Source organism: Coturnix japonica, chromosome 23 (genome assembly GCF_001577835.2).
Source record: "Coturnix japonica isolate 7356 chromosome 23, Coturnix japonica 2.1, whole genome shotgun sequence".
Classification (NCBI taxonomy): domain Eukaryota; kingdom Metazoa; phylum Chordata; class Aves; order Galliformes; family Phasianidae; genus Coturnix; species Coturnix japonica.
This window is the reverse complement of record NC_029538.1, coordinates 3736305-3764145: the sequence shown is the minus strand read 5'-3', so window position 1 is coordinate 3764145 and position 27841 is coordinate 3736305. Positions and strand designations below refer to the sequence as shown.

General features: G+C 44.0%; 2 protein-coding genes across 6 annotated transcripts; one reads left to right on the top strand and one right to left on the bottom strand.

Moving 5' to 3' along the window:
* Window positions 1–920: 920 nt before the first annotated feature.
* CLSPN (claspin) lies at window positions 921–13649 on the bottom strand. 4 transcript variants are annotated; one of them, XM_015883224.2, is made up of 25 exons: window positions 13540–13649; window positions 12464–12584; window positions 11207–11658; window positions 10667–10834; window positions 10237–10326; window positions 9943–10015; window positions 9625–9733; window positions 8900–9441; window positions 8198–8389; window positions 7790–7971; window positions 7183–7385; window positions 6965–7029; window positions 6484–6689; window positions 5937–6097; window positions 5614–5840; window positions 5261–5375; window positions 5110–5188; window positions 4799–4890; window positions 4168–4332; window positions 3948–4069; window positions 3740–3867; window positions 3444–3555; window positions 2763–2845; window positions 2401–2562; window positions 921–2185 (listed from the first exon to the last, which is right to left on the bottom strand). In XM_015883224.2, exons 1-25 carry the CDS (start codon window positions 13555–13557, stop codon window positions 2072–2074), a joined length of 3981 nt encoding a protein of 1326 aa, XP_015738710.1. In that variant the 5' UTR covers window positions 13558–13649; the 3' UTR covers window positions 921–2071. The 4 variants fall into 4 exon arrangements, with proteins under 4 accessions (XP_015738710.1, XP_015738713.1, XP_015738714.1 ...); XM_015883227.2 differs by having other exon boundaries at window positions 5261–5372; XM_015883228.2 differs by having other exon boundaries at window positions 6484–6686.
* Window positions 13650–13745: 96 nt separating this feature from the next.
* On the top strand, window positions 13746–26881 carry LOC107323822 (argonaute RISC component 4). Of its 2 annotated transcripts, none has more exons than XM_015883236.2 (18): window positions 13746–13832; window positions 16965–17130; window positions 17581–17701; window positions 17788–17969; window positions 18350–18486; window positions 18567–18701; window positions 18877–18964; window positions 19341–19488; window positions 19567–19686; window positions 19909–20037; window positions 20198–20331; window positions 20737–20921; window positions 21518–21677; window positions 21901–22216; window positions 22419–22553; window positions 23333–23434; window positions 23662–23861; window positions 23960–26881. In XM_015883236.2, exons 3-18 carry the CDS (start codon window positions 17597–17599, stop codon window positions 24066–24068), a joined length of 2385 nt encoding a protein of 794 aa, XP_015738722.1. In that variant the 5' UTR covers window positions 13746–13832; window positions 16965–17130; window positions 17581–17596; the 3' UTR covers window positions 24069–26881. The 2 variants fall into 2 exon arrangements, with proteins under 2 accessions (XP_015738722.1, XP_015738721.1); XM_015883235.2 differs by lacking the exon at window positions 13746–13832 and adding an exon at window positions 14606–14705.
* Window positions 26882–27841: the final 960 nt, after the last annotated feature.

Genomic DNA, 27841 nt, shown 5'->3' with positions numbered 1-27841 from the left:
TTGAAAATGAGAAGGCAAAGCAGAGCGAATGTGCCAGACGGGTGAGGACGCAGAGCAGCCCCTCATTGCTGCCTCCTCCAGCACTGCAGCCAGTGCGGAATTCCTCCCACACCACGAACATCTCAAGCATCACACAGTAGGGAACAGCAGGGTTTAACATACCCCCAATTCCTGAATTACAGGTCTAATTAGGGAAGAGGTTAACTGAAATCTTTGCAATCACAGAGCATGGAAAACTGCAAGAGTTCCCCTTCCAGTCAGAGCACAGTTTGAGCTTTAATTGCAAGTCCTTTCTCTTCTGCTAAGGGAAGAGCATTCTCTTGCTGCTCCCTAGTGGTGGGCAGATTGGCAAAATCAATGGAAGATGCTGAATTTTGCAGATTTCAATGTTTCTGTCCAGTAAACCTGCTGAATTTGCAGTGTAGAAACCAGCACAAACCACTGTTGCAAGGAGGAGGAAACCTCCTTCCAGTTGTGTCCTTCAGAGGACATCTGATGCAAACCATCTGTGCTGCCCCTCTGACTTCACCTTCAGTTCTAAGTCAGGACCGAGCAGCTCAAGCCCTGGTGTGCAACATTGCTCTCACCCTTTGCACACTCACCTTCTGGCCCCAATAAGAGAGGGCTCTCAGCTGGCACAACGTTACCATCACAGCTGGAAATAAACCACTGAGCTGGTTTTCATTGCATTGCATTGCCAGGAGCAGAGTGCCCATCTGGAATGAACTCCAGCCTTGCTCCACACGCAACCTCAAAGAAAGATGTTGAAATATTTGAGGAAAATAAAACAAAATCCCACTATTCTAAGGGGCTGGATTGAGATGCCACAACTCAGCCACAGTTCAAACCCAGGTCTAAGCAGTTCTATGCATGCGATGAGCCAATGGTGAAGGAAAAACAAAGGTATGCACACAGCTGAGTAAAATCCTGTACATTAAAAACCTGTTTTATTGTAAAATTGCACTGCAATTGGTACCATAGTTCTCTATAAACACAATATACAGTCAAATATTTTACACGTCGCACACTGGGCTTATAATTGAGATGCTACAAAATGTACACGATTGTGATAGTGAGCAACCCCAGGGTGAGACATTGGTCTCCTAGTCCTACAGAGCAGGCCACTGTGCTACCATAACATGGCATCTAATTGAAACATGCTTGGCATACCCTCAGAAAGGTCAGAAATGCTGGATCTTCCACCTCTAGTTCCTTTCACGCTATTCAGAATAGCTGTAATGGTTCTGTATTCTAATATCCTCCTTGCAGAGAGGGCTCTTCGTTTCCCACTGCTCAGAAATGGGTGATTTGTGATGGAAGAGCAAAGCGTGGATGAAAATGGGGGGTGAGATAATTTATACCACTTTTCAGTTGGGCAGAAGAAAGCAGAAATGAAAGCTCCAACCTGCACACCTCCTTCTCCCCTCCCACATCTGTTACTCATATGGCATGTGTATGAATATGAAAAGGAAAAGAAGGTGTGAAAGGCATTCCTATCGTACTGCCTCATAACAGGCTGGGGCCTTCTTATTAAAAGAAACATAAATTAATTACAAATGTAAATTAGAGCTTCCAAAGTTAAGAAGCTAATAAATGCTTAACAGAGAAAATAAGACACTGAAGGAAGCTGTGGCTCCTTAGTACTAAGTGCAAACAACATAAACCCTAGTGTAATTAATACTGCTTTCTTCTTACCTAAAACTGCAGAAATACTTCCTATCTGTGCTTTGATGCAGCATTTCTGTATCACAACAGTGATGCTTCCAGGTGAAAATGTAACACTGGAACATGTATACAATCCTCACAGAGTCTCATGGTGGTTAAGTTTCCTTAATGCTTAGACCAAGCTTGCATTCGTTCCAAACCAAGCATGGATTTTGTGCTCCCAATTGCCATGGAGTGGAACGAGAATAAACCTGACCATTGCTTGGAAAGAACTGGAATGAAGAAAGCAGGAAGAACAACGTACAGCAGTTTGTTTACCTTCCTGATGATTGCTGGCAGAGATTTGCAGCTCAGCCTGCAACTGACAGAGAGACAAGATGTAACTTCTGGCCCTACACAACAACATTCAGCTCTCCAAGTACTGGAATATGCTTCGGCTTTGACTCGTTTCCTCTGTGCTGTCAACCCTGGGTCGTTTGGGAAGAGCTGTTATTGCTGCAGAAGGACCTCTTTTCTTCACCTACAGAGGAACAGAGTACATTAGAACACACTAAGTACCCCAAGATTGAATTCTGAATTATGACAGAATTATTTGGTGTGAGATCACATTCCCGCGCCACAGGAAATCATTGAGGATATTTATAACAGTGGTGCTCTTAACTATTTGGCAGTGTTTGGTGTCTGTATGTTCAAATCATCGACAGGACTGGAGCATATTCCTACACAAATCTTTACCTGATGTTTTGATTTCTCTTTTGTCTCTTCATTCTTGTCTGGGGAAAGTGTGTGGAAGACAAAATTCCTGGAGTTCCGAGGTGCGTTTGGATTAAGATCTGACATTGCCGCTAGTTTCTGAAGGATATCTTTGGGTCTATTCAAGAGAGACCCGTTTTTAATCTGAAGAACAAAGAAAAGTTCATGTGAGTGGTTTAATGCAACAAGACAGCTCTTTTCAGCAGTACATTACCCTCAATAGAGAAGAATATCGTGTACCAAAACGTTCCTTGTTACCACAGCATGAATCCAGGCTTCAGCTGACTCTGAGGTGTCCTAACAGATGCAGTCTGGAAATATCACTTTTGAGAACCAAAACCAACCTGGATGTCACGGGCAGGTCTGAATGTTTCAAATGGGTTCCTGGGCAATAGCTTTGCATCTTGTACCACTACTGCAGGGCTTGCTAGCAGAGACAAACAGGAAAACATCAGTTTCTGAACTTAGTTTGGAATAATACAACTTTATATCAAACTGAGGAATTTAGAAATGACAACATATTGCAGACTGAAGAAGAACCCAAACAATCTGCATTGAATTATACCACGAGCTGCACAACTGGGAAGATCACTCTGGCAATTAGTACTGCCATTTAGAAGGGAAAATTTGGTTTTGAAACAGTTTTGCACACTTGAAACAGTTAAACTTCTACTACAATTGGGGAGAACCTGAATGTGTTTCCAGGACCTTACACAGTTTCTCCTTAAGTCACACATATTTGGAGAAGCTGCTAGGAAGCATGTCACTTTAGCAGTCTATTTGTGATTTAAAGGATGACAAACAGCCTGATGATGGACTAAAAGATGCTGAGGAATTTACTTCCACTCCACAGCACTTTCTTTCCAGAAGTAACAAAGTATTTTATCGAGTACACACAATTATCAACAAGCTTTCAGATTGATGCTTTCCCCCAGCCTGGTTCCCTGGAGACCAGCTAACAATGACTGGAAGTTCAGCTCTCTCTTTTCTTTGGTTGTCACTTCAGCAAAAGAAGATAAGCCCACCTTTCTTCTGTAGGGACTTCACAGTTACTTTTTTGGCTAGTTTCATGAACTGACTGTCCTCACCGATGTCTTCCTCCTCCTCTTCCTCCTCCTGCTCTTTATTTTTTTCCTTCTGTAGCAGAGAGAAGATATTTTGTAAAACTGAAAGAGCTCGTACTAAGAATGAACATTCAGTAATTAAAGTAGATCACATCTTTCCATTATAAAGGTAAATCCATGAATATTATTGTTTCCAGAATGTCTCATCTGGTAATGGTACAAAGGATTGAACAAGATGCCCTTCTGGTAGTGAATACCTGCTCACGAAGCCACTGCTCTCGTTCAAACCTCTCTTTCCTCCATTTTACTTCTGTTTCATCAAACTGTTCATTTTCATCTTCATTATCAGAATCCCTCTGAAACAAGTCCATCTGGGAAGCATCATCTAGAAGAAGAGAATAAGTAATCACATATCTTCTCTCTTAACCTTTCAGCCCATCTCCTATCTGTGGATCAGAAAGGCACCTATGTTTTTCCATCTGAACCTTCTCATTCTGCCAGGGCCATCGCTGTGAAGGTCACCATCAATGAGGTACCTCTCTTGGTACAAGCGTAACTGACGCTTGTCATCATCAAGCACTGCTTTCCTGTCAATGCAAACAAAAGGGAGAGGGTTAGTGCAGGTCACAACTAAGAGCCATAACTTCACCCACACACACAAATGTACAACAATGTGGCCACTGACATGTGTAACTTCTGTACTTGACTTTCTAATTCCGCTTCATTAGGGAGTTCTTCGTCAATAATATCTTCTTCGTATTCATTCAGGTCTTCTCCATCATATTCATCTTCACTTCCCACGTCACTCCCTGACAGTTCTGCTTCATCTTCCATGAAATCCTCCAGTTTGCTGTCAAAGAATGTAAGTAGAGTTTAGTTTGGTAGATCAATTCTTACCCTATAAGTCTTCTGAAAGTAAGGTCTATCTAAGATTAGCACACACTCTCAAAGAGAAAGCATGACTCATAAGACCTGAAAGTTCTTGCACATTTACATATAAAGCCTGCCAACACACAACACCCCCAAATTATTGTCATCCACTAGACTGCTTGTCAATTGCTTGCCAAATGTGATGATGATAACCGTCAACAAGATGTGTTGCCTACTAGAACGAATAAAGACCTTAAGACTTGAAGAATGACAGTGATTCATTGCAACCCCATTTTGGTGGAGAAATTGCTGCACTGCTTTCATCCTGACCTTTTCATTTCCCTCTATAATGGGAATTATAATGGAAATTCTCTCCAGACAACCAGCAGCATAGTTAACCCATGCAGTGTGACAGCATCAATGCAAAAACCACTACTAGCACTTACAGTTTTTTCTTTGAGCCCTCTCTGCGTCTCAGCACTTCTTCTTCATCACTTACTTCTGCTTCTTCACCATCACTATCTCCACTCTTTTCATCCTGTGAAAAGTTAATGGAAATGAAGTTTAATCTGAAAGTGGATTCTCTGTAACGACAGCTTCTTCTGTCCCTCAGCCCATAAACACAGAATAAAACAGAAGTGATTTTAAAAGAAGATTTGCTGTGCTGGATGACGCTGTATTTTGCACTGATAAATATTCCAAATATTCCAAAATTAAGTAGATAAGCTGATTTCTCAGTCAGAGTGCCACACTGTACCTCTTCGCTATCAAATGCATTGTCGTCTGTTACAAGCTGGAAATCACCAAGCTCCTCGTGCTCCTCATCCTCCACCTCCCTAGGGGGAAATGAGTGAAATGAGACAACAACCACTAAAAGCTTCTGTAAATCCCTGAGGAATAATGCTAACCTGTCTGTGGGGAAGGAGCCTGAACAAAGTGCTAGTGCTTCTGCCATTGGGTCTTCTATGTCACTGTCCTTCTCTGCCTTGGAAGATACAGATGATGCCCATGTGGGAGAATCTGCTACAAAAAAAAAAACCAAACAGTGAGGTGGCAACTTATTAGACAGGTATATTTTAACGTTTAGAATGTCAGAGAACACTTCAGAAATGACAGCTAGCATGCACCAACATATTATTACAGCTCTCAGAAGTCTCACAAGTTCCACATCCTGCATTATTGCCCAGAACTAGAACATATGTTAGTGTAAAGCTTAGAAACCAAGTCAGCAGCAAAGCTAGGAATAGAATTCAGGACATACTCTGAGTCACAAATTTTCCAGAGCAAAGATTGAGCAGCTCTTCCATGTTTTGTTTCTTGTTGCTGCTGGTACTTGGCACATGCTCGGCTTGACTGCTAAACTGTCCAGAACACAAGTCCAATAATTCATCCATGTTTGCATCCATCGCGTTCTCATCCATACTGGCCAGAGTCAGCCCATGCTTTGAGGACTGGTACTTATTTCTATGCTGTCCAACATTCAAGAACCTGAAAGAAAGTCTGTAGTTAGCAAAATCTTGCTGTTCTGTACGTTCTACTTCTGTTAAAGGGCACAAAATATCATCCTTTACACCTGTAACCTACCCATCTGCATCAAGCAGCTGGCTCTGGGTGTCATCTTCCAGAGAAAATTGAAACTGGGATTCTCCAGCCCCTGGAAATAAACTCTTTGGTTCAGGAGATGCATTATACAGGTCCTGGGAATCTTCTATGGGAAGAGAGGGCTCTGACATCTTTCCGGAGCTCTAGGCAAAAGAAGGTAAAATAAACCAGTTAATTACTTTGCACCCCTGGAAATCAAAAGCGAGAACCAGATAAACATTTATAATAATTTTCAGGATAAAAAGAAGTTGAAGTATTTCCGAGTTGCTCTGATAAATCCTACAGTCACTGAAGTCAAACGCTATATTTAAAGCAGATATATTTCAGAGATCAAAAATCAAACTACAGCCTCTTCTCTTTGAGACTTTAGAGACATTTTAAACTCCAGGGACGTTTGCTTGTCTGAAACCTTACTCATACAATAGCAGGTGTTTAGATGCCTTCTTCTCGTGTTATTTTTTCCAAAAATATGGCAGGATAAAACACATTTATTCATCATGTTAATATGAGACAGGGACAGGAGCCTTACCTTGGAAGCAGAGCTGATAAAGCTTGTTTTGAAAAAGCCTGGGGAAGGTGACCTGAAACCTCCTGCTGCGGGTAAAAAGCTCCCTCCACGCGACACCTGTTTGTTACAGGGCTGATACGATGGAATCATGGAGCCAATAAACTCAAAGCTGCTGTTATGGCTATTCTCTTTTGCTGGTGTTGGTAGAGAAAATGAATCATCATCTTCTGAAAAGGAAGTTTCAATGTAATGCTTAATTTTCTCTCTTATGGTCCAGTATTACATTTGTTTCCCCAGCATTACTTTTAACTTTACTTCCCTCTAGCTTTTTTCATGCTCTCCTAAGTTTTTAATCATACCTTTCATAGCAAAACCATGTAAATACACAGCTAATGACATCAGAAAAGAGTCACAAACAAATCCCAAATAGAAACATCTCTACGTGCCACATGAAAAAAGAAAGTAAAAATGAAAGCCAGCTAATATAGCATTTCTACTTTACCTAACTTGGTAGGTTCTTTGTCTGTAGCTTCTTCACTATCGTGTTTCTCATCATGAAGAGAGTACCTGTAATTCATTAAGTAAAAGGTACCTGTTAATATACACAAGTGCCATTATCTATCATACCTACTTGCAAGAAATGAGGTATCAAAATAGCTGTCAGGGATATTAGCCATGCTTAATATTGTTCAAGAACATCTGTAAGTTTTGTTGTCTTACCCCATTTTGGAGGAGCTGTCCTTAAAGAGCATCAGTGTAGACTCTGTTGAAGCCAGTTTGGGAACAGAAGCACCATCCACAGATTGCTCCACCTTTTCTCCATCAGTTGACTCTCTGTCAGTTTCTTTATCGCCGTCCTCAACTTGTTTCTCTTCCAAATCTTCATTGTCTTCCTCTGCCTCGTCGAGCAGAAATTCCACAGCCTAGACAGCATCCCCAAATACAGCAGATAGACTGTGGTTATTGTTCAAGCTGCAACCCTCCTTGCAAGCTTTTTGAGATGTTCCAACACATGGAGGAGAACACTGAGTGACAGAGTGACACTCAGTTCTTCCATTCCTCACCCCTATTGGAGTCTAAGACATCTGGCACAGAAGAGCTCAAAATAGGCACATTATTTTGACCCTCTTTAAAAACAAAAAACTGGCAAACTCCACTCTGGATCAGGAATGAATTCATTCCAAAGACATTTTCCCCTGCTAGGAATGAGACAAGACATTTATATGAGTGGCATCAGAATCTTTTGTACATGTTAGTAGTCTACTTTCATTGAGGAGAATCAGAATTGAGAATCTGAGTGGGTTATCTGAACATGTTGCACACAGACCTCATGATCACCTTCCTCCTCTTCCTCAGACTCATCTGTCATCTCTTCCTCCTCCTCCTCCTCCTCCTCCAGCAGCTCCTCATTATCCAGTTTGAACAGTGCTTGCCGTTTTTGGCGCTCCTCACTCCTGCGGAGTTTCATGGCCTCCTGGAGTTTTGCCTTCAGCACTTGCAGCTTTTCACCTGGACAGAAATGAATTAATTCCTATGTTAGATGTACTACGTTGAATCCTGAACCTTGTTGCTTTCAAGCATCCAATGTAATGCAACTACACGTACATCAACGCAATTTTAAAACAACTCGTTTTTTAAATGATTTTATGAATTGATCTGTCAGCTGGAAGAGAGAGAGAGCCATGGGCAGATGTGTTATAGCACAAGAAATAACCACCACAACTCCCAGACTGACCTGGCTTTGTGAGGGCTGCTTCATCCAGGCTCTCTGCAGCTAAAACCGCTGGCACCACGTCTGCTTTTAGTTCCTCCTTTCCTTCCGATGTGGTTTCCTTACGAATAATGTTCATGTTTATGGTCCGTTCTGCTTTGGGTTTCGATGTTTGAAGGGTGTGCTTCAGGAAACGCGCCTTCAAGGCTTCTAATTCTTTAAATCCACATTGGTTGCATGAAAAGTAAATGAATTTGATACTATTAAATTTGTATCAAGAGCAGATCTTAACATTTTTTCAAAAGAAGTTAATTAAAAACTGTAAACCCTGGACATTCTGGTAGTTATAAAACAATTTGACATAAGAAATCGTTACAGAGTATTTCTGCAGTAAGTAGTACTACATGACATTACCACTGAGTATGATTTATCCACAAGACCTCAACTCAATGCCACTCTGCACTTCCAGCCACCAGGAATCTCTACATTTCTCTTAATATATATACTAAAGACTAAAGGCTGGAGTAAGCATTCCTTCAGGCATGTGAGTACTAAGGAATCAGAATTTCCCATTCCACCATTAGTTAAAGGAAACACATTAGAATCTGTAATGGTAAGAAAACATGCCTGACTTTGCTCTAACGCTTCTTAGAGGTTTTCCTTTTAAATTTAGTTTCACTCTGCTTACTTAAGAAGATCTGACAGTATGACAAAAATAAGTGATACCTTTATTCATATCAGATTCATCGAGGTTTATAAAAGATTCATTGCCAGAGCAGATTCTTGGCTTGATGGTCAAATCAATTCCCAGCTCACGGAGTTTATCCAGTTTGGACTTCTTCACTTTTTCAGGCTGTGCTGTTGATTCAGGCCTCACTTGTTGGTTGTTTTCCAGGCCTGATGCTGTTTCACCTCTTTGCTCCAGAGCATTGCCTTCAAATGGTAGAGGAACCTCACTCTCTTTCTGTTCACTGCAATCAGTGCTTAGGACTGATTGCAGTTCTTCTGTTTCACTGGCAGTTGTTACAGTCACAGCACTACGAGAATCATCATTGTTCTTCCTGGACTTTTCAGCACAGTCTTCTGTCAAGTTCTGCCCTACACCAAGGCGAGGATCCTTGGCAGCAGTATCAACATCTCCACCAAGATTTGCTTCTGGCTCATTAGCTGCTGACTGACCACCTTCTGTTGGCCCGTCTTTGCAACCTGTGCTTGAGGTCTTCGTGCCTTCAGCTTCTTCATTCAGGGTGAACTGGTATTTAGTGGACCTAATGAAGGCAGAAAGAAATTATGGTTATCAGGAAAGGAGAGAAAAGGCTGAGAACAAACTGAGAGAAGAAAATAGTTTTCTCTTATTGATGTATAGGAAGAGGTGAAGGATAAAAAACTGGAGCAAAGGAGGGATATCCTCAATATTCCTGATAATACATGAGGAAGGTTTAAGTCCTTACTTCAGTAACGCCATGGCATTTCCTTCATACACTGGTCGGGATCTACGCTTGTAGAATTCACAAACACTTTTGGCCTCAGGCATATGGTATGGGAGAGACACAGATGATTCTGAAAGTGCAAGAAAAATTGAATAGTCATCTAAGGCATTTATACCTTTAAAAAGGTCCTTGATTAAAAGCGGTCTTTTAATCTTCAACCCTAAGTAACTAATGCCAGGTAAAAGAAAGATCCACACTTTCAGACAAATCCTTTCCATTTCTCCCCTGAATTTCTTACTAATTTAAACCCCACTACATACTAATAGAATTTAGTCGTACCTCTAATGAGTCGCTGGGTCTCACTGTGTAGCTGTTTAATGGCTTCCTTACTCAACTTTGCTGCTTTCCGCTCCTTAAGAAAAGAAAAGAAAGGTCTCTGAAGTCAGAATGGAAAATTATGGGACTCTATTCCCTGAATAGCTGTTACTCTTTCAAGTAACAAGAAGTCAGCACAAAACAACCAACTGAAACTGACAAACAGCAAATCAACAACAGCATAAGATAGCATTGAAAAGGCACCAAAAACTCCCAGTGGTTTGAGTAACTGTAACAAACAACATAAAAATACTTCACCTTCCTTTTCGGTTCTTTTAATGCAGATTCCTCGTTATCATCATCAAACACATGTTTGTAGCCTTCATCCTCAGAAAACCGTTCTTTGTTCTACAGTGTGTAAAAGAGAGATTCATTTATTTCAGTACATAGACAGGCATAGTGAGGGCAAACAAGTCAAAATTATTATATAATATCATAACTGGTCACCAAAACCAGCAAAACAGGATCTGTACACATCCTCATCAACGAGCACAAATCCTGTATAACACTATGGCAAATCTCCAAAGCTTCTTTTGTAGCCTTATAACTTTCCAATACACATTCCTCTATCTTCAAGAACAGAGGACTGTTTTACCCTCTGTTATAAACAGAACAATTGTCAATAGGTTTCACATATGCTCAAATAAAATGCTTTCTGCTAATATCCATCAATGTTCTATTGCTATACCTTGTACTTCTTTATTTTCTCTTTCACTGCAGCTCGTATTGACTCTATTGACTCTTCGTCCCCTGCGAAGGAATCATCTTCCTCTTCTAAGCCATTATCAAAAAGTTCTTTGTCATCAAGAAGACACCCACTGTCGTTTGAAGGATTCCTCTCACCACCATCCACCTGCTGGGTCCAGAAAGAAAATAGCTGAATTATTTGTTTCAGGATTTCCTCTTCAGTTCTTCTATGTGCATTTATTACTGTCAACAGATCTCGAGGGAACTTAGAATGTGGGTATGGCCAAACTTAGTCTAGCATCTGCTTTGCCCATAAGCCGGACTTGTTTACTTCAGAGCACCGCAAAACTGATAAGCTAAATTTATGGAGCAGTGTTCCCTACAGCTAAAATTAATGGGACTCAATAATCCTTGTGGATATTATACCCTGTCTGTTGCAGTAATGAGGACACAAAGGACGCAGAAGCACCGAAACAAAAATACTGATAAACATTTAACTTAATGTGGAAAGCACCTGAGATTTTCTGCCAAAAGCACATACCTCTGAGCTCGGCTTCTTTCCTTTTATCAGCTGTTTGATGGACTCAGCTCTTCTCTCCCTCTCTTTTCTTCTTCTGGGTTTCCCCACAGCTTTTTCAGCTGCTTCACCTTCAAAACCATGTTTATGCTTTCTGGATTTTTTCCCAGACTTCAGCTGTTTCTCCTCTTCCAGCTCATTCTCAGGCAAGTCAGACTTCTTGCTTGTGTCAAGATTATCAGTTTGCAAATGATCCTCATTGTCACTGCCATCGCTGTCCAGCACAGCCTGCCGAATCCGGGATTTCTTGTTTCTCTGGGCAATAACATCCTCCTTTTCCTCTCCATTTTCTCTGTCTCCACTCTGAGATTCCTTCTGCACAGAAGAGTCACTGTCCTCCCCATCTTCGCTTTCACTGTCCTGAAGCACCTTCTTGCCTTTTGCTTTTCTACTTACAAAAATCTCTTCTTCTGAATCTGGAAAATTATATTAAAAGAAGTGATACGTGCTATGGAAAAGCACATTACACTGGTTAATTAGCAAGCAATCGGTTATCAATACAGTGTATACAGTTATGCATCTGTTAAATGTTACAGATGTCAATCTATTTAACTGTTGGCATCAGTTATATTGACATGAATAAAGTTTGAAATAATAACTTCCCTTTCTGTACCTCTGTCATGGTTTTGTAATTTTGCTATCAGTATTCCACATCATAACATCATGTAAAGCATGGATACTTCTATTGAATGTGCAGTCCACAGAAGAAGACTACAGATCCCAGAGAACAACAAGGTCAGGGATGAGTCACGGGACCAGGACGCTGTATAATCTTGTTCCCAGGCTGTAGCTCTCTCTTTCTTTTGGACTCTCAGAGAGTGGGAAGCGTTCCAGCCGTGTCGCCTCTAGTTCACAGTCGGCCTCTCGGTTTTTGGGGACTCTCTCTCTTGTGTTTCGTTCGATTTATTAGCCTCAATTATATTATATTGTGTTATCTTGTATTCCGATATCATATTTAGTAAAATAAGTTTTTCCTCCTTAGACTGCCGCTGTTTTTATCCCATTTTCCTTTCCCCCCTCCTTTCCAGGCCCTGGGGGCCCTATGGGGTGGCTCCCCCCTGTCACGGTCATAGGTAAATCTCAATAACTCGTGACAACCTCGAAACCCCTTTTTGTCAGATCTACAGCTCTCTGGTCACATCCTAAGCAACCAAAGCGGCACTTTGGCCTCATACAGCCCAGCAGATCCCCACTGTGAAGCCCATCAGCCCCATTACAGACCTCCATCCTGCAGTGACGTGGTGTTGATGGCTGGTGATGGGGGCTCAGTGCTGCCCTGCCCGCTGTCTGTGTCCCTGCCCTGGGCCTTCAGCGCAGCCACATCCAGCTCTTCTGCTTGGAGCTACAAAGCAAAGGGCAGCTGTTCTTAGCAACCAACGACTCATAGGGCCCAACTGAGGCCTTGCTGTGCTCCTTCATAGGATCACATAGACATCATTGGCCTTTATTTCACAGAATCACAGAATCACAGAATGACCTGGGTTGGAAGGGACCTCAAGGATCATGTAGTTCCAACCCCCCTGCCTGGCAGGGCCACCAAACATACACATTTACTAGATCAGGTTGCCCAGGAGACTCCATAGATCCCCATAGAGACCCCATAGATCATGTTGCCCATGGCCCCGTCCAACCTGGCCTTGAACACCTCCAAGGACGGGGCATCCACAACCTCCCTGGGCAGCCTGTTCCAGGGCCTAACCACTCTCCTAGTGAAGAACTTCCCCCTAACATCCAACCTAAATCTTCCCTCCTTTAACTTCAAACCATTTCCCCGTGTCCTGCTATTGTCAGCCCTTCCGAAGAGTTTAAGGGAAGAGTAGGTTCCCTTCAGGTATTGAAAGGCTGCAATGAGGTCTCCCCGCAACCTTCTCTTCTCCAGGCTGAACAAACCCATCTCCCTCAGCCTGTCCTCGTATTTCCACACTCTATCAATGTTTATTAGTGTCTAAACGTGCCTGTGCCCCACGTGACCGCACACACACACAACTCAATCAGCGCTTTGAGTTCATTACGACCAAACGCGGCCTACAACCGGAAGTGAAGCGCCATCACACCGGAAGGCCGCCACGAGCTCCCACAATGCACCGCGAGCCGGAAGTGAGCGCCGCCTCCCTGAGCATTCTGGGAAATGCAGTCCTGAAGCAAAGGCGGGAGGACGGAGCTGCGGGGCCGCCCGGTTGAGCTGTGGAAGCTCCGCCATGTCGCTCAATGGCCATGTCCGCCCTCAGCCCTGCGGTCACAGGAGCTGTAATATCCCCGGTAGGAGGCAGATGAACACACGGTGCGGTCACACTCACCTCAACGGGAGCCGCCATGACCCGGCCCGGCCTGTGCCGCCTAATGAACCTCTTCGAGTCTTCGCGCGCTGCTTTAGCCCCGCCCTTTTTTAGCACCAACCAATCATCGCTCAGCACATCCCTTTAAGCCCCGCCTTCCTTGTGTCTGATTGGGTGTTTGTATCTCTTCGCCCCGCCCTCTCCAGCACCGTCCAATCAGCGCTCTCCGTGTGGGGGTGGAGCTCCGTGTGGTACCGGGGTCTCCTCAGTGCGGGGTCGGGCCGCGGTGACACCACAACCCGAACCTACACAATGTAAGATCCGATTCACCTTATATATATATATATATATATACACGACAGGTCCGCACTTTGTACAATATAAAAACGGTTTGATAACGTTTATTAGTTGTTTTGTCGCAATTAAAAGTCAGGCTGCATCTCGCAGCGTGATAAAGGGAGAAAAAACAGCAATTTCTGAGGTTCCCGGTGACATTTGTGAGGTGTCCGCTGTTATTTCTGTGCAGATCCGGGTAATTGTGGCTGTTTTTATGTCTCTAACACATCATAGAACGGACAGAGTGACAACAGCGGGCTGCCAGGCCGCACAGCGCCTCTTTAGTTACCACAGGGCCTGAATTTGGCTCTAATAATGGCTCCGGATGGAGGCGATGTTTTATATTGTGTAAAATGTGTTTTATATTGTGTAAAATGGGGTTAAAAAGAGCCGAGAACCAACGGACCGAAGCGCCTCATTGCTGGGAGGGGGCGGGGCGCGCTCACCTGTGTGCGTAACGACGTGCGCGCTCCCGCCCGCCAGCAGGGGGGCGTTGTGCGTGCGCGCTCCCGCGGCTCAGGGCAGCGTGGAGGGGGCGCGCACGGCGGGAGGCGGCGCGTGCTGGCGGCGGCGGCGGGGGCGCGCTCGGCGGCGCGCAGCGGGGGGATTGTTTGCAACGCCGCTCGGGGTTAGCGGAGCTCCGGCAGCTCCCCCCCCGCCGCCGCCGCCACCCCCCCCACCGCCGCTGCTCCCCCCCGTTTCCTCGCCTGGCCCACATCCCGAAGTCAATATTCCCGAGATCAAGCGTTACGCGGCGGCGGCGGCGGCGGGGCCCGGGGCGGCCGGTGGGGCCGGGGGGGACCGCAGCGAGGCCGCCGCCGCCGCCGCCGCTATGGAAGCGTTGGGACCCGGTGAGATACAGCGGGAGGGGCGAGGCCCCGGTGGGGGCTGTACGGGAGAGGGGAGGAGGTGGAGGAAGCGGAGGCCGCGGGCTCGGGAGCCGCTACAGGCCGCTGGGCCGCGGGGAGAGCCTGGAGCGATGAGAACCGAACGACACGGCCTGGAACCGGCTGGGAACTACGGGGGAAGTTTGTGGGGCGGGTGATGGCTGAGCTGTCAATGGGGCACTCGGGCTGTGCTTGGGATGGGCGGCAGCGGCTGTGAGCACAGAGAGGCTGTGAGCACAGAGAGGCTGATGAGGGCGTTATATTGGTCAGCAGCCTGTGGTTGAATGCTGGTGTTATTTTGCATGTGGTGTTTTCTTGCTTGTGTTTTAATAGCCGAGCTAATTCTTCTGCCGGTTGGGTTTCTCTACCGAAGTGTGACTTGTCTTGGTATAATTGTTAATTCGGTTGAAATATTAGGTATTTATTGATACTAAGAGAACTGGGCTTGTTTAGCTTGGAAAAGAGAAGGCTCTGGGGAGACCTCATTGTGGCCTTCAAGTACTTGAAGGGAGCGTATAACAGGAGGGGGAACGGCTGTTTGTGAGGGTGGACAGTGATAGGACAAGGGGGATGGTTTTAAAGTGAGACAGGGAGGTTTAGGTTGGATATAAGGAGGATGTTTTTCACCCAGAGGTTGGTGATGCACTGGAACAGGTTGCCCAAGGAGGCTGTGGATGCCCCATCCCTGCAGGCATTCAAGGCCAGGCTGGATGTGGCTCTGGGCAGCCTGGGCTGCTNCACTGGAACAGGTTGCCCAAGGAGGCTGTGGATGCCCCATCCCTGCAGGCATTCAAGGCCAGGCTGGATGTGGCTCTGGGCAGCCTGGGCTGCTGGTTGGTGACCCTACATATAGAAGGGGGTTGGAACTGGATGATCATTGTGGTCCTTTTCAACCCATGCCAGTCTGTGATTCTGTGATATAATTGTAGGGGTTGGAAGGGACCTTCAGAGACCGAGAAACCAGCAGAGGTTTGTTCTGACAGTCTGCTCTGCAGCTGCACCATGCAGTCTGTCCGTGCTGGCTGCCTGCTCTGCTGGATCCTCTTCTTGCTCCGTACAACACTTCCTGTCTGAAGTAACATCTTGAGGTTTCAGTACCCATAAATGTCCCACGGTGGAAGAAATGGAGTTAAATAGTGCATGTGAACCTTGTCAGGCTGATGGGGCAGGGTGGTCTCCAGAATCCTTGGAGAAGTGCCTTTAGAAAGGAGAAGGTTTAAGTTGCATCTCCTTCCATGGACGCTGACCTCGGTCAGCACAGCCATTCCTGCCCACGAAACGTATCAATATGAGGCAGGAAAATGGGTAAATATAGTTGTCATTTAATCTCTTGTGGGAGGTCAGTGCTTGCACTTACTTCAGGCTAATTAGCGCAGGATTAATGGATCATCTCTCTCGTATCCAAATAAGCACAGCAAACTTTGATTGCCCTTGATGATTCACACTTGGCGAGATGGCTGTAGCTTGTAGAAGTACTAACTGGACCCTACAACCAGTTTAACTGTGCTCCTGCCCTGGTGGCAATTACTCATGTGGGTGCAGAACCAGCAATGCATCGTGTGGGATGTCTGCACCCCATACAGCCAAAGCTTTGGCAGTGATGTGTCAATTGGGCTCCAGCTGCTCTGAGCGTTCTGCTTGCAGTCATTGTGGGGTTGGTATTTGGGTGCGATGGCCGTCAGCTGCTTACAAACCCAAGTGCAGGAGGCTCCTTTCGTTTGGTCTTAGCTGTAGTTTAGGATTGTGTTAAGCTTATTGCTGCACACTGAAGTGTTCCCAAATATGAGCTTCATCCTCCTACAGCTTATCTGCTTCTCTTCGCTTCTAATATAACTGTGAGCCCTTGATTTAAATGGATACTGGCAGGTTGACACTTATGATACTGAACTTGCCCTTAGTTTAACTGTTAGTTTATTGCTACTCTTTGCCCCTCTGCTTTGCTGCTCGAGAACAGAGGGAAGAATCACAGATCACCCTGCATGCTGCCAGATACAGACAAAAGCCATGAAAAGATATTGCTTTGTATGCAGTGTAGACTGGGGCTGTGATAGATTGAACAACAACAGAAAGCGTTTAATCTTGTTAACGTGGTATCTCAGATCTTAAAACTTTGAGGACTTTAAGGTTTCTTTCTGCCATGTCAAAAAGACTTTCCAGCTAAACACACCTGAAAAGATGCTGCACTGAGTTATAATTCTCTTCTGTATTTGTTTGACTTCACAGGGCCCCCAGCAAGTCTTTTCCAGCCCCCCCGTCGCCCAGGCCTGGGCACTGTTGGGAAGCCCATCCGCCTCCTAGCCAACCATTTTCAGGTTCAGATCCCTAAGATCGACGTTTATCACTATGATGTGGATATCAAACCAGAAAAACGACCCCGAAGAGTGAACAGGTAGGAGCTGTTTAATAGCGATAACACTGTTAGCTGTTATACAAAGATGTCTGTTAGTAACCGGGGTGAGGGAGTTCTGCTTGTAAATTGATACAAGTGTTTTAGGTGTTTGTGCATATCAGTAGAGCCCATCTGAAGAGCACCCCAGCTCACCCCAGGGCAGATGCTTGTATTTGCTCCTGGGTATGAACAGTTCTTCAGATTGCTCTGCTTGTACTGAGAGCATCTCTTCTGGCAGCAATGAGTTTGGACACATGCCTTGCACTTTGTATTGAAACTTCAGTGTCTTAACCTGGAGGTGACTTACTGCTGGTTTCTGCTGATGACCTGTGTGTGTTTGAGTGCGCTGTAGCTCCTCCTACCTTGATCAGTTAAGAAAATCTAGAAAAGGAATTTGAAACCACATAAGATCACTGCTGGATTTTCCTGTTTTTTAACCTAACTTTATAGAGAAGTGGTGGATACTATGGTGAGACACTTCAAGATGCAGATATTTGGTGACCGGCAGCCTGGATACGACGGGAAGCGGAACATGTACACTGCACACCCGTTACCCATCGGCAGGGACAGAGTGAGTGTTACTGTGAGCGGTCTGAACTTCGTGCAGAAATCTGCTGCAGTCCTTAAAAAAAGCTTCTGCTTCGCTTTATCTGTAAGGTGGATATGGAGGTGACGCTTCCAGGAGAGGGGAAGGACCAGACTTTTAAGGTGTCCATTCAGTGGGTGTCAGTCGTCAGCCTTCAGTTGCTGTTGGAAGCTCTGGCAGGGCATCTGAATGAAGTTCCTGAAGATTCTGTACAGGCCCTTGATGTGATTACACGGCACCTTCCCTCCATGAGGTGGGTACTTCAGGTGTCTGTATAACGGGTCAGTCTTGTCTCTGTCTTCCATTTCTGTTAGTTACTTGCTGGTATTCTGCTGTTACACCTTCAAACACCTGAAGGGTTGAGGGAAGCTGTTGTGTAATTCAATGCCTGCATTACAAATCTGCACTAGAATAGGGATATTTGATCTGAACTCAAGACTTGTATCTACTGGTCATGTTTCCAACTGGAATTTGCTATATGTTTTCCAACTGCTCTGCTCCGGTTTTATATGCTTACCACGAGTTAGTTCTAACAGTTGTAGTGTGCCATAGAACCATGTTTTAAACACATAACTTCAGGAAGGTTTATTGGAGAGGAATGTTCAAATTAATGACTTCCTTTTTCTTTTTCAGGTATACTCCTGTGGGTCGCTCCTTTTTTTCCCCCCCTGAAGGCTATTACCACCCTCTGGGTGGTGGCAGGGAGGTCTGGTTTGGTTTCCACCAGTCTGTGAGGCCTGCCATGTGGAACATGATGCTCAACATTGATGGTACGTAGGTAATTGTGTCTCACTAATGTGATGGAGTTCGTGCTGCTTCTAAATTAAATGTCCTCTTTATTTTACTGTAGTATCAGCAACTGCTTTCTATCGTGCTCAGCCTATCATTGAGTTCATGTGTGAGGTCTTGGACATTCAGAACATCAATGAACAAACCAAGCCTCTGACAGACTCCCAGCGTGTCAAGTTTACCAAAGAAATCAGAGGTAAAGGCTTGTTCTAAAGCTGCTGCATCAAAATGCTGTCAATTTGTAACTACTGTGTTGTAATGAAAATTCACAAGGCACTTGGGAAGTCGTCCTTTCCTTTTTGGTCTCATCTTTCCCAAAGGTGACTCCTATGTCTGATTCTATTTAGGTGATTTTTATTTTGGGTTTCCAGGTCTAAAAGTAGAGGTTACTCACTGTGGCCAGATGAAAAGAAAATACCGAGTTTGCAACGTTACTCGTCGACCAGCCAGTCATCAGACGTACGTATATTCCTGATGAGTTTTAAGACCTTGGATCATTCTGATGTGTTGTTTATACAAGAAAAGTTGAATCTGAAGGTGAAAGAGCTGTGTGGATTTGAAAGCGTGTTTAGCCTTAAAAGGACAGAGAAGTAATGTGGGTTTAGACACCTGCTTTATTTCTATAAGTACAAGAAAACAGAAGGGTTATTGAAGGCTATCATTTTATAAATAGTTCCAGTAAACTGTGAAATATTATCGTTAAGGAGAAATCCAGTAGCTAAGGAAAATAATTGTGTTAAGCATTTCTACTCTGGATTAATTTTCCACTCTTCCTTTCCTCTTTTGAGATTTAAAACAACAACGCCAAACTAACCAGAGCAAATATCTTTTGTAGGTTTCCTCTGCAGTTGGAAAATGGACAGGCTATGGAGTGTACAGTAGCTCAGTATTTCAAGCAGAAGTACAGCCTGCAGCTGAAATATCCTCATCTTCCCTGTCTCCAAGTAGGACAGGAGCAGAAACACACATACTTGCCTCTTGAGGTAAGGATCTGACTTTCTCTTGCGTTGCATTGTCCTTTTTAAAGTGGTGTCGTGCCACTTTTCACTGTTCTTGTGCAGGTGTGTAACATAGTGGCAGGTCAGAGGTGTATCAAGAAGTTAACAGACAATCAGACATCAACGATGATAAAAGCAACTGCAAGATCTGCACCGGACCGACAGGAAGAAATCAGCAGACTGGTAAGTCCAACTTCCAGCTAAACAGCCTGCATTTGTGAGTGTGACTTTCAGAAGCACTGGTGTGTATGTAATGATAACCAGATGAGCCAAGAATTGCAGAAGATCAAAAAATCTGACTTCTTTAAAATAAATCCTTTTAAACGGAAAAGCTATTAATTGCAAAGAAGACAGAGCCACCTGAAACGCTAGGTGTGGTTACACAGATACTTCTCTTGTCACCAGGTGAAAAGTAACAGTATGGTTGGTGGACCTGATCCATATCTGAAGGAGTTTGGTATTGTTGTCCATAATGAAATGACAGAGTTGACAGGCAGAGTTTTGCCAGCGCCAATGCTGCAATATGGAGGCAGGGTGAGTCTTCCAGTCTTGAGTGAAATACCTTGTACTGAGGGTGCTGAAATTCATTAAAGGTTCCCTGTATCTTCTCACAAGGTTTGCTTTTGTGTGAACTCTGGCTGTAGACAAAACCAGGCAGCATTTTATTTTTAATTTGCCTTTGGTTTTTACCTAGAACAAGACTGTGGCCACACCAAACCAAGGTGTGTGGGACATGAGAGGGAAACAGTTCTATGCTGGCATTGAGATTAAAGTTTGGGCTGTTGCCTGTTTTGCTCCTCAAAAACAATGCAGGGAAGACTTACTAAAGTAAGTATTTTCCTCTTTATTCAGGATACCTATTTCAGGGTTTATTTTCCTATTTTTGAAAGACAATACGTAGTATAAGTTAATGATGCATCTAATAGTAAAAAGAGGAAATCATAGTTCTGCAGTGCCTTAAATGCATACTGCTTGGGAGGAGGCTTTAATAAAGTTCATAACCTAATTGGTTGGCTAGGAGAGCAATAATTCCCTTACTGCTGAGGTTACATTTCAGGTTGTAGAAACTGCATTCAGATTTTGTATAATGCTGTTTTTTACAAAGAACTGGTTGTGATCTTTTATTCCGACATCTGAACTATTCATAATTGATAGAATGTGATTAATTGAAATAACAGGAAAGTGGGATGTGGTGAAAAGACCAAGCTGCATCCATTTGTATCTTATTTCCAGGAGTTTTACAGACCAGCTGCGTAAGATCTCCAAGGATGCAGGGATGCCGATCCAAGGCCAGCCCTGCTTCTGTAAATACGCCCAGGGTGCAGACAGTGTGGAGCCCATGTTTAAACACTTAAAACTGACTTATGTTGGTCTGCAGCTGATTGTGGTGATTCTACCCGGAAAGACACCTGTGTATGGTACGTGGAAGTTTTGTGAATTGTTAAGGAGTTGAACGTTAAGCGGGTATCTTATTATGCACTTCATTGGTAGGAAGGAGGCAAAGCAGGTAGTGCCTTTAGTTTAAGAGAGTTTGCTATTGAGTTTTTTGGTCTAATTGTATTTTGGAGGTTGGATTGTCAATACTCGGTGGAGTAGATTCATAGCTTAGAGTTGGAAAGGAACTTTGAAGACAGTCTAGTCCAACTCCCCTGCAGTGATGTAAACGTCCATAGCTCAGTCAGGTTACTCAGACTGTCCAGCCTGGCCTTGAACATCTCCTGGGACTGGGCATCCACCACAGCTCTGAGCAACCTACTCCAGTGCCTCATCACACTCAGTGTAGAAGAATTCTTCCTCATATCCAACTTAAATCTCCCCTTTTTAAGTTTGAAAGCATTTTCCTCGTTCTATCACCACACACACTTTGGGTTTGTTCATTCCCAAAGAGCAGGCTGAGACCTTGTCAGTGAGCCTTTGAGGGTTTTGTCTAGCATAACATTTGGGAAAAAGAAGAGGAAGATGTGGAACTGATGACTTCATGTAACTGCAACCACCATCCTGTTTTCTGTCGCAGCTGAAGTAAAGCGAGTTGGTGACACTCTTCTTGGCATGGCCACTCAGTGTGTTCAGGTAAAGAATGTGGTGAAAACCTCACCCCAAACGCTGTCCAACCTGTGTCTGAAAATAAATGCAAAGCTTGGAGGAATCAACAATGTGCTCGTACCTCATCAAAGGTAAGAGGAGATTTAGCGCCTTCGATCCTTTTTTTCTTTCTATTTTGCTTTCTGTTTATTCTGGGATAGATTGAGGCAAACACCTTCATCTTTAAAGATCTGGAATGGTTCTAGTGCCATTACATGGTTTGGATATGCCTTCCTTGGTTGTCTTTTTCTCCTTCCTCACCCATCCCCCCCTTCTTTACATTGTTATTAAATAAACCTTAATCCTATTAAACAGGCCCTCAGTGTTCCAGCAGCCAGTGATCTTTTTGGGAGCAGATGTCACTCACCCTCCTGCTGGGGATGGAAAGAAGCCTTCCATAGCTGCTGTGGTTGGCAGCATGGATGGCCATCCCAGCCGTTACTGCGCCACAGTGCGAGTGCAGACCTCCCGACAGGAGACATCCCAGGAGCTGCTGTACAGTCAGGAGGTGATACAGGACCTGACAAACATGGTGCGAGAACTGCTGATACAGTTTTACAAATCCACACGTTTCAAGCCTACGAGAATCATTTACTACAGAGGAGGAGTTTCAGAAGGGCAGATGAAGCAGGTACTGTCTGCTGATTTCTTGATGGTCGTGAAGGGATTGACCTTGACACTGCATATGTGGAATGCAATTCACAGTTAAATTTCGTTCTCCTGAGTAGACAGAACATAAAGTTCTCCTGGTTGATTGTGCTCCTTATGAAGTGGCTTTTATATATGGAAAGAATAATACCGTATGCACTAATAGTTAAATCTTCTGTGTCCAGGTAGCTTGGCCAGAACTTATAGCAATCCGAAAGGCCTGTATTAGTTTGGAAGAGGACTACAGACCAGGAATAACCTACATTGTTGTGCAGAAAAGACATCACACCAGGCTGTTCTGTGCTGACAAAACTGAAAGGGCAAGTAATGTTGAGTACTTCAGTAAGGAGGTGACGGGGATGGGAGCGTAGGTGGTTTGGCTAATGGGGGTGGAATCCATCTCGCCCACTGGAAGTGAACTAATTTGTACAAACAGGTTCTGTGCTGGAACAGGCTTTTCTCTAAGGCCAAAAATAGCTAGTTCCTCCCCTTTTTTTACTGCTCTGCATCAGACAGTCAGATGGAGCAGTTCATTCCCGGCCCGTTTTGGAGTGAGCATACTCAGTATCTCTGGATTTGCATATCTGGAGCTGTAGCCTCATTTTGGTAGTCTTGAGATTCCCAACACGTTGGTCGGTCAGTTGGTCTGTTCTTTTTTAGATGCATCTCTAAGATTTGCGTGTCACAAATCCATGAGCCAACTAAGGAGCCTTTTTTAGGAAATGCCCTGTTATGTTGTTACACATCTCTGGGGTGTGATTGCAAACAAGGGCGTGAAGTCTATTTCAGTAAGCCAGCATCTTTTCATATTCTAAAATACCGACATATACTTTATTCCACTCTGCAATTTTAATGGTGCTGGCAAGAATTTCATTTTTCTCTGATCACGCACCACCTGGATTTGGTGAAGTTCCTAAAAATAAACCCACAGAGAACATTTTCATTCCTCCTATGTAAGTTACCTGATTTTTTCCACGTTTTTCAGCTATAAATTCTCAGCCAGCCAAATGTAGCTTCTACCTGAGGGGGTATTTTTGGATCACTTCTAAATGAAGGCAAAAAAACCCAACATGGGCTAATAATAAACTTTCCACTTTAGGTGGGTAAGAGTGGCAACGTACCAGCGGGCACTACTGTAGACAGCACCATCACGCATCCTTCTGAATTTGACTTTTACCTCTGTAGCCACGCAGGAATTCAGGTAATGCTTCAGCTCTGCTGTGCTCAGGTAATGGGAATAAATCCTGATTGTTGTCCTGATGAGTAATGTTGCTTTTATTTATAGTTTGTCCAATGTAGAGTCGCATCAGTTCAGTGAGTGCCTATTTAGCACTTAATCTTCAGTGTACTGATAGAAGGTGTGGTGTTCAGATACCTCCTCTGTGTATGTTGATGCTGCCTGGCTGAACTCTCATCTCTTCTCCGCAGGGAACCAGCCGGCCCTCCCACTACCAGGTCCTGTGGGATGACAACTGTTTCACTGCAGATGAGCTACAGCTGCTGACCTATCAGCTGTGTCACACGTATGTGAGGTGTACGCGATCAGTCTCTATTCCAGCACCTGCATACTATGCCAGACTGGTAGCATTTAGGGCTAGATACCATCTTGTGGACAAGGATCACGACAGGTAAGGAGCTGCACCTCGCTGCCTTGGTAGCCACACAATGAACTTGAATTACAGGCTCAGTTGTTCATGGTTCTCTGTATGTGTCTGCGTTTTTACAGTGCTGAAGGCAGCCACGTGTCAGGACAGAGCAATGGCCGTGATCCTCAGGCTCTGGCAAAGGCAGTGCAGATCCACCACGATACTCAGCATACAATGTATTTTGCTTGAGAGCATCTGGGAAGATGAGGCAAAGCCAACGACTCATTCAGTCCTGACATGTTTTCAATGCCTACTGCTATAGCTAGGGCCCGGTTTCTTTCAGACTGCCCACTACCAGCAGCTCTGAACAGTCGCACTGAATCCGTACTTCAAACAATGTCTGATGCACCGACACAATTGAGCCATTCGTTTCGTTGTTTTACGTAATAGAAATTCATAGACTGTCTTTTCTGACGCATTGGACTGAATTTTTACCTCAAAGCGCAAAAGGCCGACCATCCTGATGTTTTTAAAGGACTTGGCACGAAAGGTTTCTATCGAATATTTTGCTAGCTCTGGTCTTTAGGTTCCCTTCTCCTCCCATTAGTTGATGGTGACGGCTGATTCTCCGTCCTCATGCGCTGCTTAGTATGCGTAGTATGGCGAAACTCCTCCTGTTCAATGTAATTGTTCTCTCGTGTGGGGCCATAGATTTTTTTAATGGAGATTTTAGACTTCACTACTGTAAATGCCTTTTAACGGACGTTCACTTTCACAGGTCTTGCAGTTTTTGTCGGTTTTACTAACGACCTTTTTAACCTGCAGACTCGGGCTGCAAAGCAATTGCACTATTCTGCGAGTTCAGATCGGTGGTTCCTGCTCTGTGAATGTGTAACATACCCAGGTAGGTGTGGGGATGCCTGTCAGTAGGTTTTAATTGTAACAGATAATACTGCCGTGGTATCATAACATCATTTTCCCCCCTCTGAAAAACAAAAAGGACTTTAAAAAAAAAAAAAAAAAAAGGAAAAAAAGAAAAAAATATATACAAAAAAAAAAGGAAAAAAAATTAGCTTTTAGGTATTTTGCAGACTTTTACAAAAGTGCCCACTTGATGCTGCTGTGTGGTTTGATAAATCGAAGTGATTTTAACACTTTTTTCTCATAGGAGGTTTAACTTTGGCAATAAATATTTGTTTTCTAAGCCCCCCCCCTACCAGTGTAATTTTCTAGCTGAGGATTGTGCATGAGTGACCCCAAATGTTCTCGTGTCGTTTTCTGAGCACACAATTTGGCAGATTCTGAAACCTAATTAGAAAAGACTCACTTTCCGTGCTCTTTTTTTTTTGTTTTTAAAGAGTTCTTTTTAACTGTTTTCTATTCACTGTTGGTGTCCCGTCTGCAGCTTTTTGTATAGGTTTGGAACTGGGTGTTACGTGTAGGAAAGGCTTGCCAACCTGTACAGTGTAATGTATTGTGTGACAGGCAACCTAAGGACTCGTACCAGCATTTTCAACTTCTTCCCCTGGGAATCCGGGTTGCACACACAACTGCATTCAACAGCATGATTAATCAATGTAAGTCTAATTATACCGATTCTGTCCCAGCCTATAGAAATTAGGGTTTTAAAATCTGCTTGGCTTTTCTCAGCTGCAGTGTGTAATAAGGAAGAGGGGCTTGGTTTTACCTTTGGGATCCATAAAGGTAGAGCACGAAGAGTAGATTCCTCTTCGGTGTTAGCGTTAATTAGATTAAAAGTGTGTTCCTGACCTGAGTAGAGCTCACACCACTACTTGCATAGCACGTTTGAGAAGCCCAACAATTGCACTGTGGTCTCTGATGCTCGTGTGGGGTTTGCTGCTAAGTCGTCTGCTGTTCCAAAGCTGAGGAACCAGCCCCCTCAAAACTTCAGCAATAGGAAATGCTGTTTCCTTCGGTCTTTTAAGCTTGTAAATAAATGGAAGTTTACATTTCTAAATGCTGGTTGTACTTCAGTCGTACCAGAGTACACTGAGCGTAGTCTTCAAATGGTTTTGTAACCTTCTGTCAAATAGGTTGTCTCATGAAATTAAGTTTAAACTGTTGTTTTTTTTTTATCCTGTTCAAATGGGACTGAAGCAAACTCTGCTCCTGGCACATGTAGTAGATGAGCTTAGGTTGGAAAAAGATGCTTTTTTGTTTTTTCTTTATTGTTTTTATTTTGAAAGAATACCTCACTTGTGTAATAAAATCAGGACATGTGGGTGGGAAACTGATGGCTGCTTTCTCAGTACTCGTTCAGGGAGAATACCAAAATCAACCCCTTTATTTGGAATGAACTCTGACCGACCCGACACACGTGGAGAACTTTGGCACCTTGAAAAGAAGCTGAGCACCCTTTTTTGAGTTCTAGGATCAAAGATGGCTGTTTGAGTTTGTGCACTAGGCAGGAACGGGGCTGGTTTCATAGGGGGGGGGTGCATAAGAAGTATTGAGTTTTATCACCAGGTAGTTTGTTGTCCAGTGCCAAGCACTCCTAGTTCAGATTGAGTGAAGTGAGAGCCTCTCTTCTGTGTGACTGGGCTGAGTATTTGAGCTCAGACTGCTCAATATAAATCATATATTGAGACAATATGGGTTGTTATAGGTGCCCAAGGTCGTGGATGGGGCCCTGGGCAGCCAACCCATAGCAGGGGGGAGGGCTGGGGGGGTTCCCATCCAACCCAGCCATTGTGTGATGCTATGTTAACCTTGCTTTGGGAAGCACAGCAAAAACCTGAACTCAATCAGGTGTTAAAACACCACTGCAAACAAGAAAAGAGAATAGGATAATAGTGCAGGGAGCGTTGACGTTCAGGACTGTTGCTTGGTGATAACTATAAGATCAAGGTTTTGGTAATACTGTCCTATGCAGGTCTGAAAGCTGAGTCTGGAGGTTGGGCTTGGTGATCTGAATTGTGATGCATGTGTCAATCAATGGGAAGATGTGCATTCTGTAGATGTAGTTTTTAAGGTGTTTTCGTTTCGTTTTTGTTCTTTTTTTTTATATATATATATAAATAAAGCCTGTTGGCCACTGTTTAGCTCTGTGGTGTGGAGGGTTTTACATGTAGCAACGTTTAAAGAGTCGGGGAATGGGGATGGTTGATATTTAATACAAAATAAAAGGGGCACGTTTGTTCAACAGACCCTACCCCCCCAATCTACCTTTGTGGATGTGCTGTAGGATTTTTCTTGCTCAATAGCAAGGCAGCAGCTCTGCTTTCATTTTCGGAAGGCAGAGTTTGGAGGGCATTGTATCAATACTGTTTCAGCTGCAAGGTTTGATTTTTTGTTTCCTTGTGCATTTGAGGAAAGACCTTGTAATATCACTTCCAGGTTTTCTTACACCTTGCTATTGGCGTTTCCATATTTCTATATGTCTAGAGGCTGAAACTTCAGTGTAAGATGTTTGCATTCGTTCCTTTTTGCCCTACGGTGTAATTTTCGTTTCTATATTGTTAGACTTGTAACGTTGGAGATGGTTATTTGCTGAACTTTGGGCTGGGTGTCTGATAGCAATACGAGGTACTCATTGGAAGCTGTTCTGGGTGGGATAGCGGCCCCATGTTGCGATACGATGCCGGTTGTGTACAATTTGCAATGTATTATTCTATGATTCCGATGATTTCTTTGGATTTTTATTTGGATTTTTAGCCTGCAGGGATATTTTGTGTTCATGTGTCCGAAAATAAAAATAAAAAACAATGATTAAAAAAAGAAAACGGGGTGTTCGTGTGCTCAATGCTGGTCATCCTTTATGTTTAATAATCATGCAGTGGGTAACCTAATTAAGGTGCTTTATATTGATTAACTTGGCATTGCAACTTGTGTTGTGCACAGCAGGTTGTGATGTGAAGCATTGAACCAACACAACGCTGCTGGCTGCTGCTTTAACTGAGCCGTATTATTGAGCCCCATTTGGGGTCTGGATGGTTATAAGGTGCCGTTTGGGTCGCGGTTCTGTCCCTTATTGGGTCGGAACCGGCTCGGAACCATCGCAT

Bases quoted from the DNA above. Each gene is read 5' to 3' on its own strand.
- CLSPN (XM_015883224.2), bottom strand. The intron at 6,690-6,964 runs GTAAAGTAGAAA...CTTCCTTTTCAG, and splicing joins CAAAGAACCTACCAAGTTAG to AAGATGATGATTCATTTTCT. The intron at 2,186-2,400 runs GTAAAGATTTGT...GTTCCTCTGTAG, and splicing joins AAGAGAAATCAAAACATCAG to GTGAAGAAAAGAGGTCCTTC.
- LOC107323822 (XM_015883235.2), top strand. The intron at 19,687-19,908 runs GTAAGTCCAACT...TCTTGTCACCAG, and splicing joins AGGAAGAAATCAGCAGACTG to GTGAAAAGTAACAGTATGGT. The intron at 22,217-22,418 runs GTACTGTCTGCT...TTCTGTGTCCAG, and splicing joins CAGAAGGGCAGATGAAGCAG to GTAGCTTGGCCAGAACTTAT.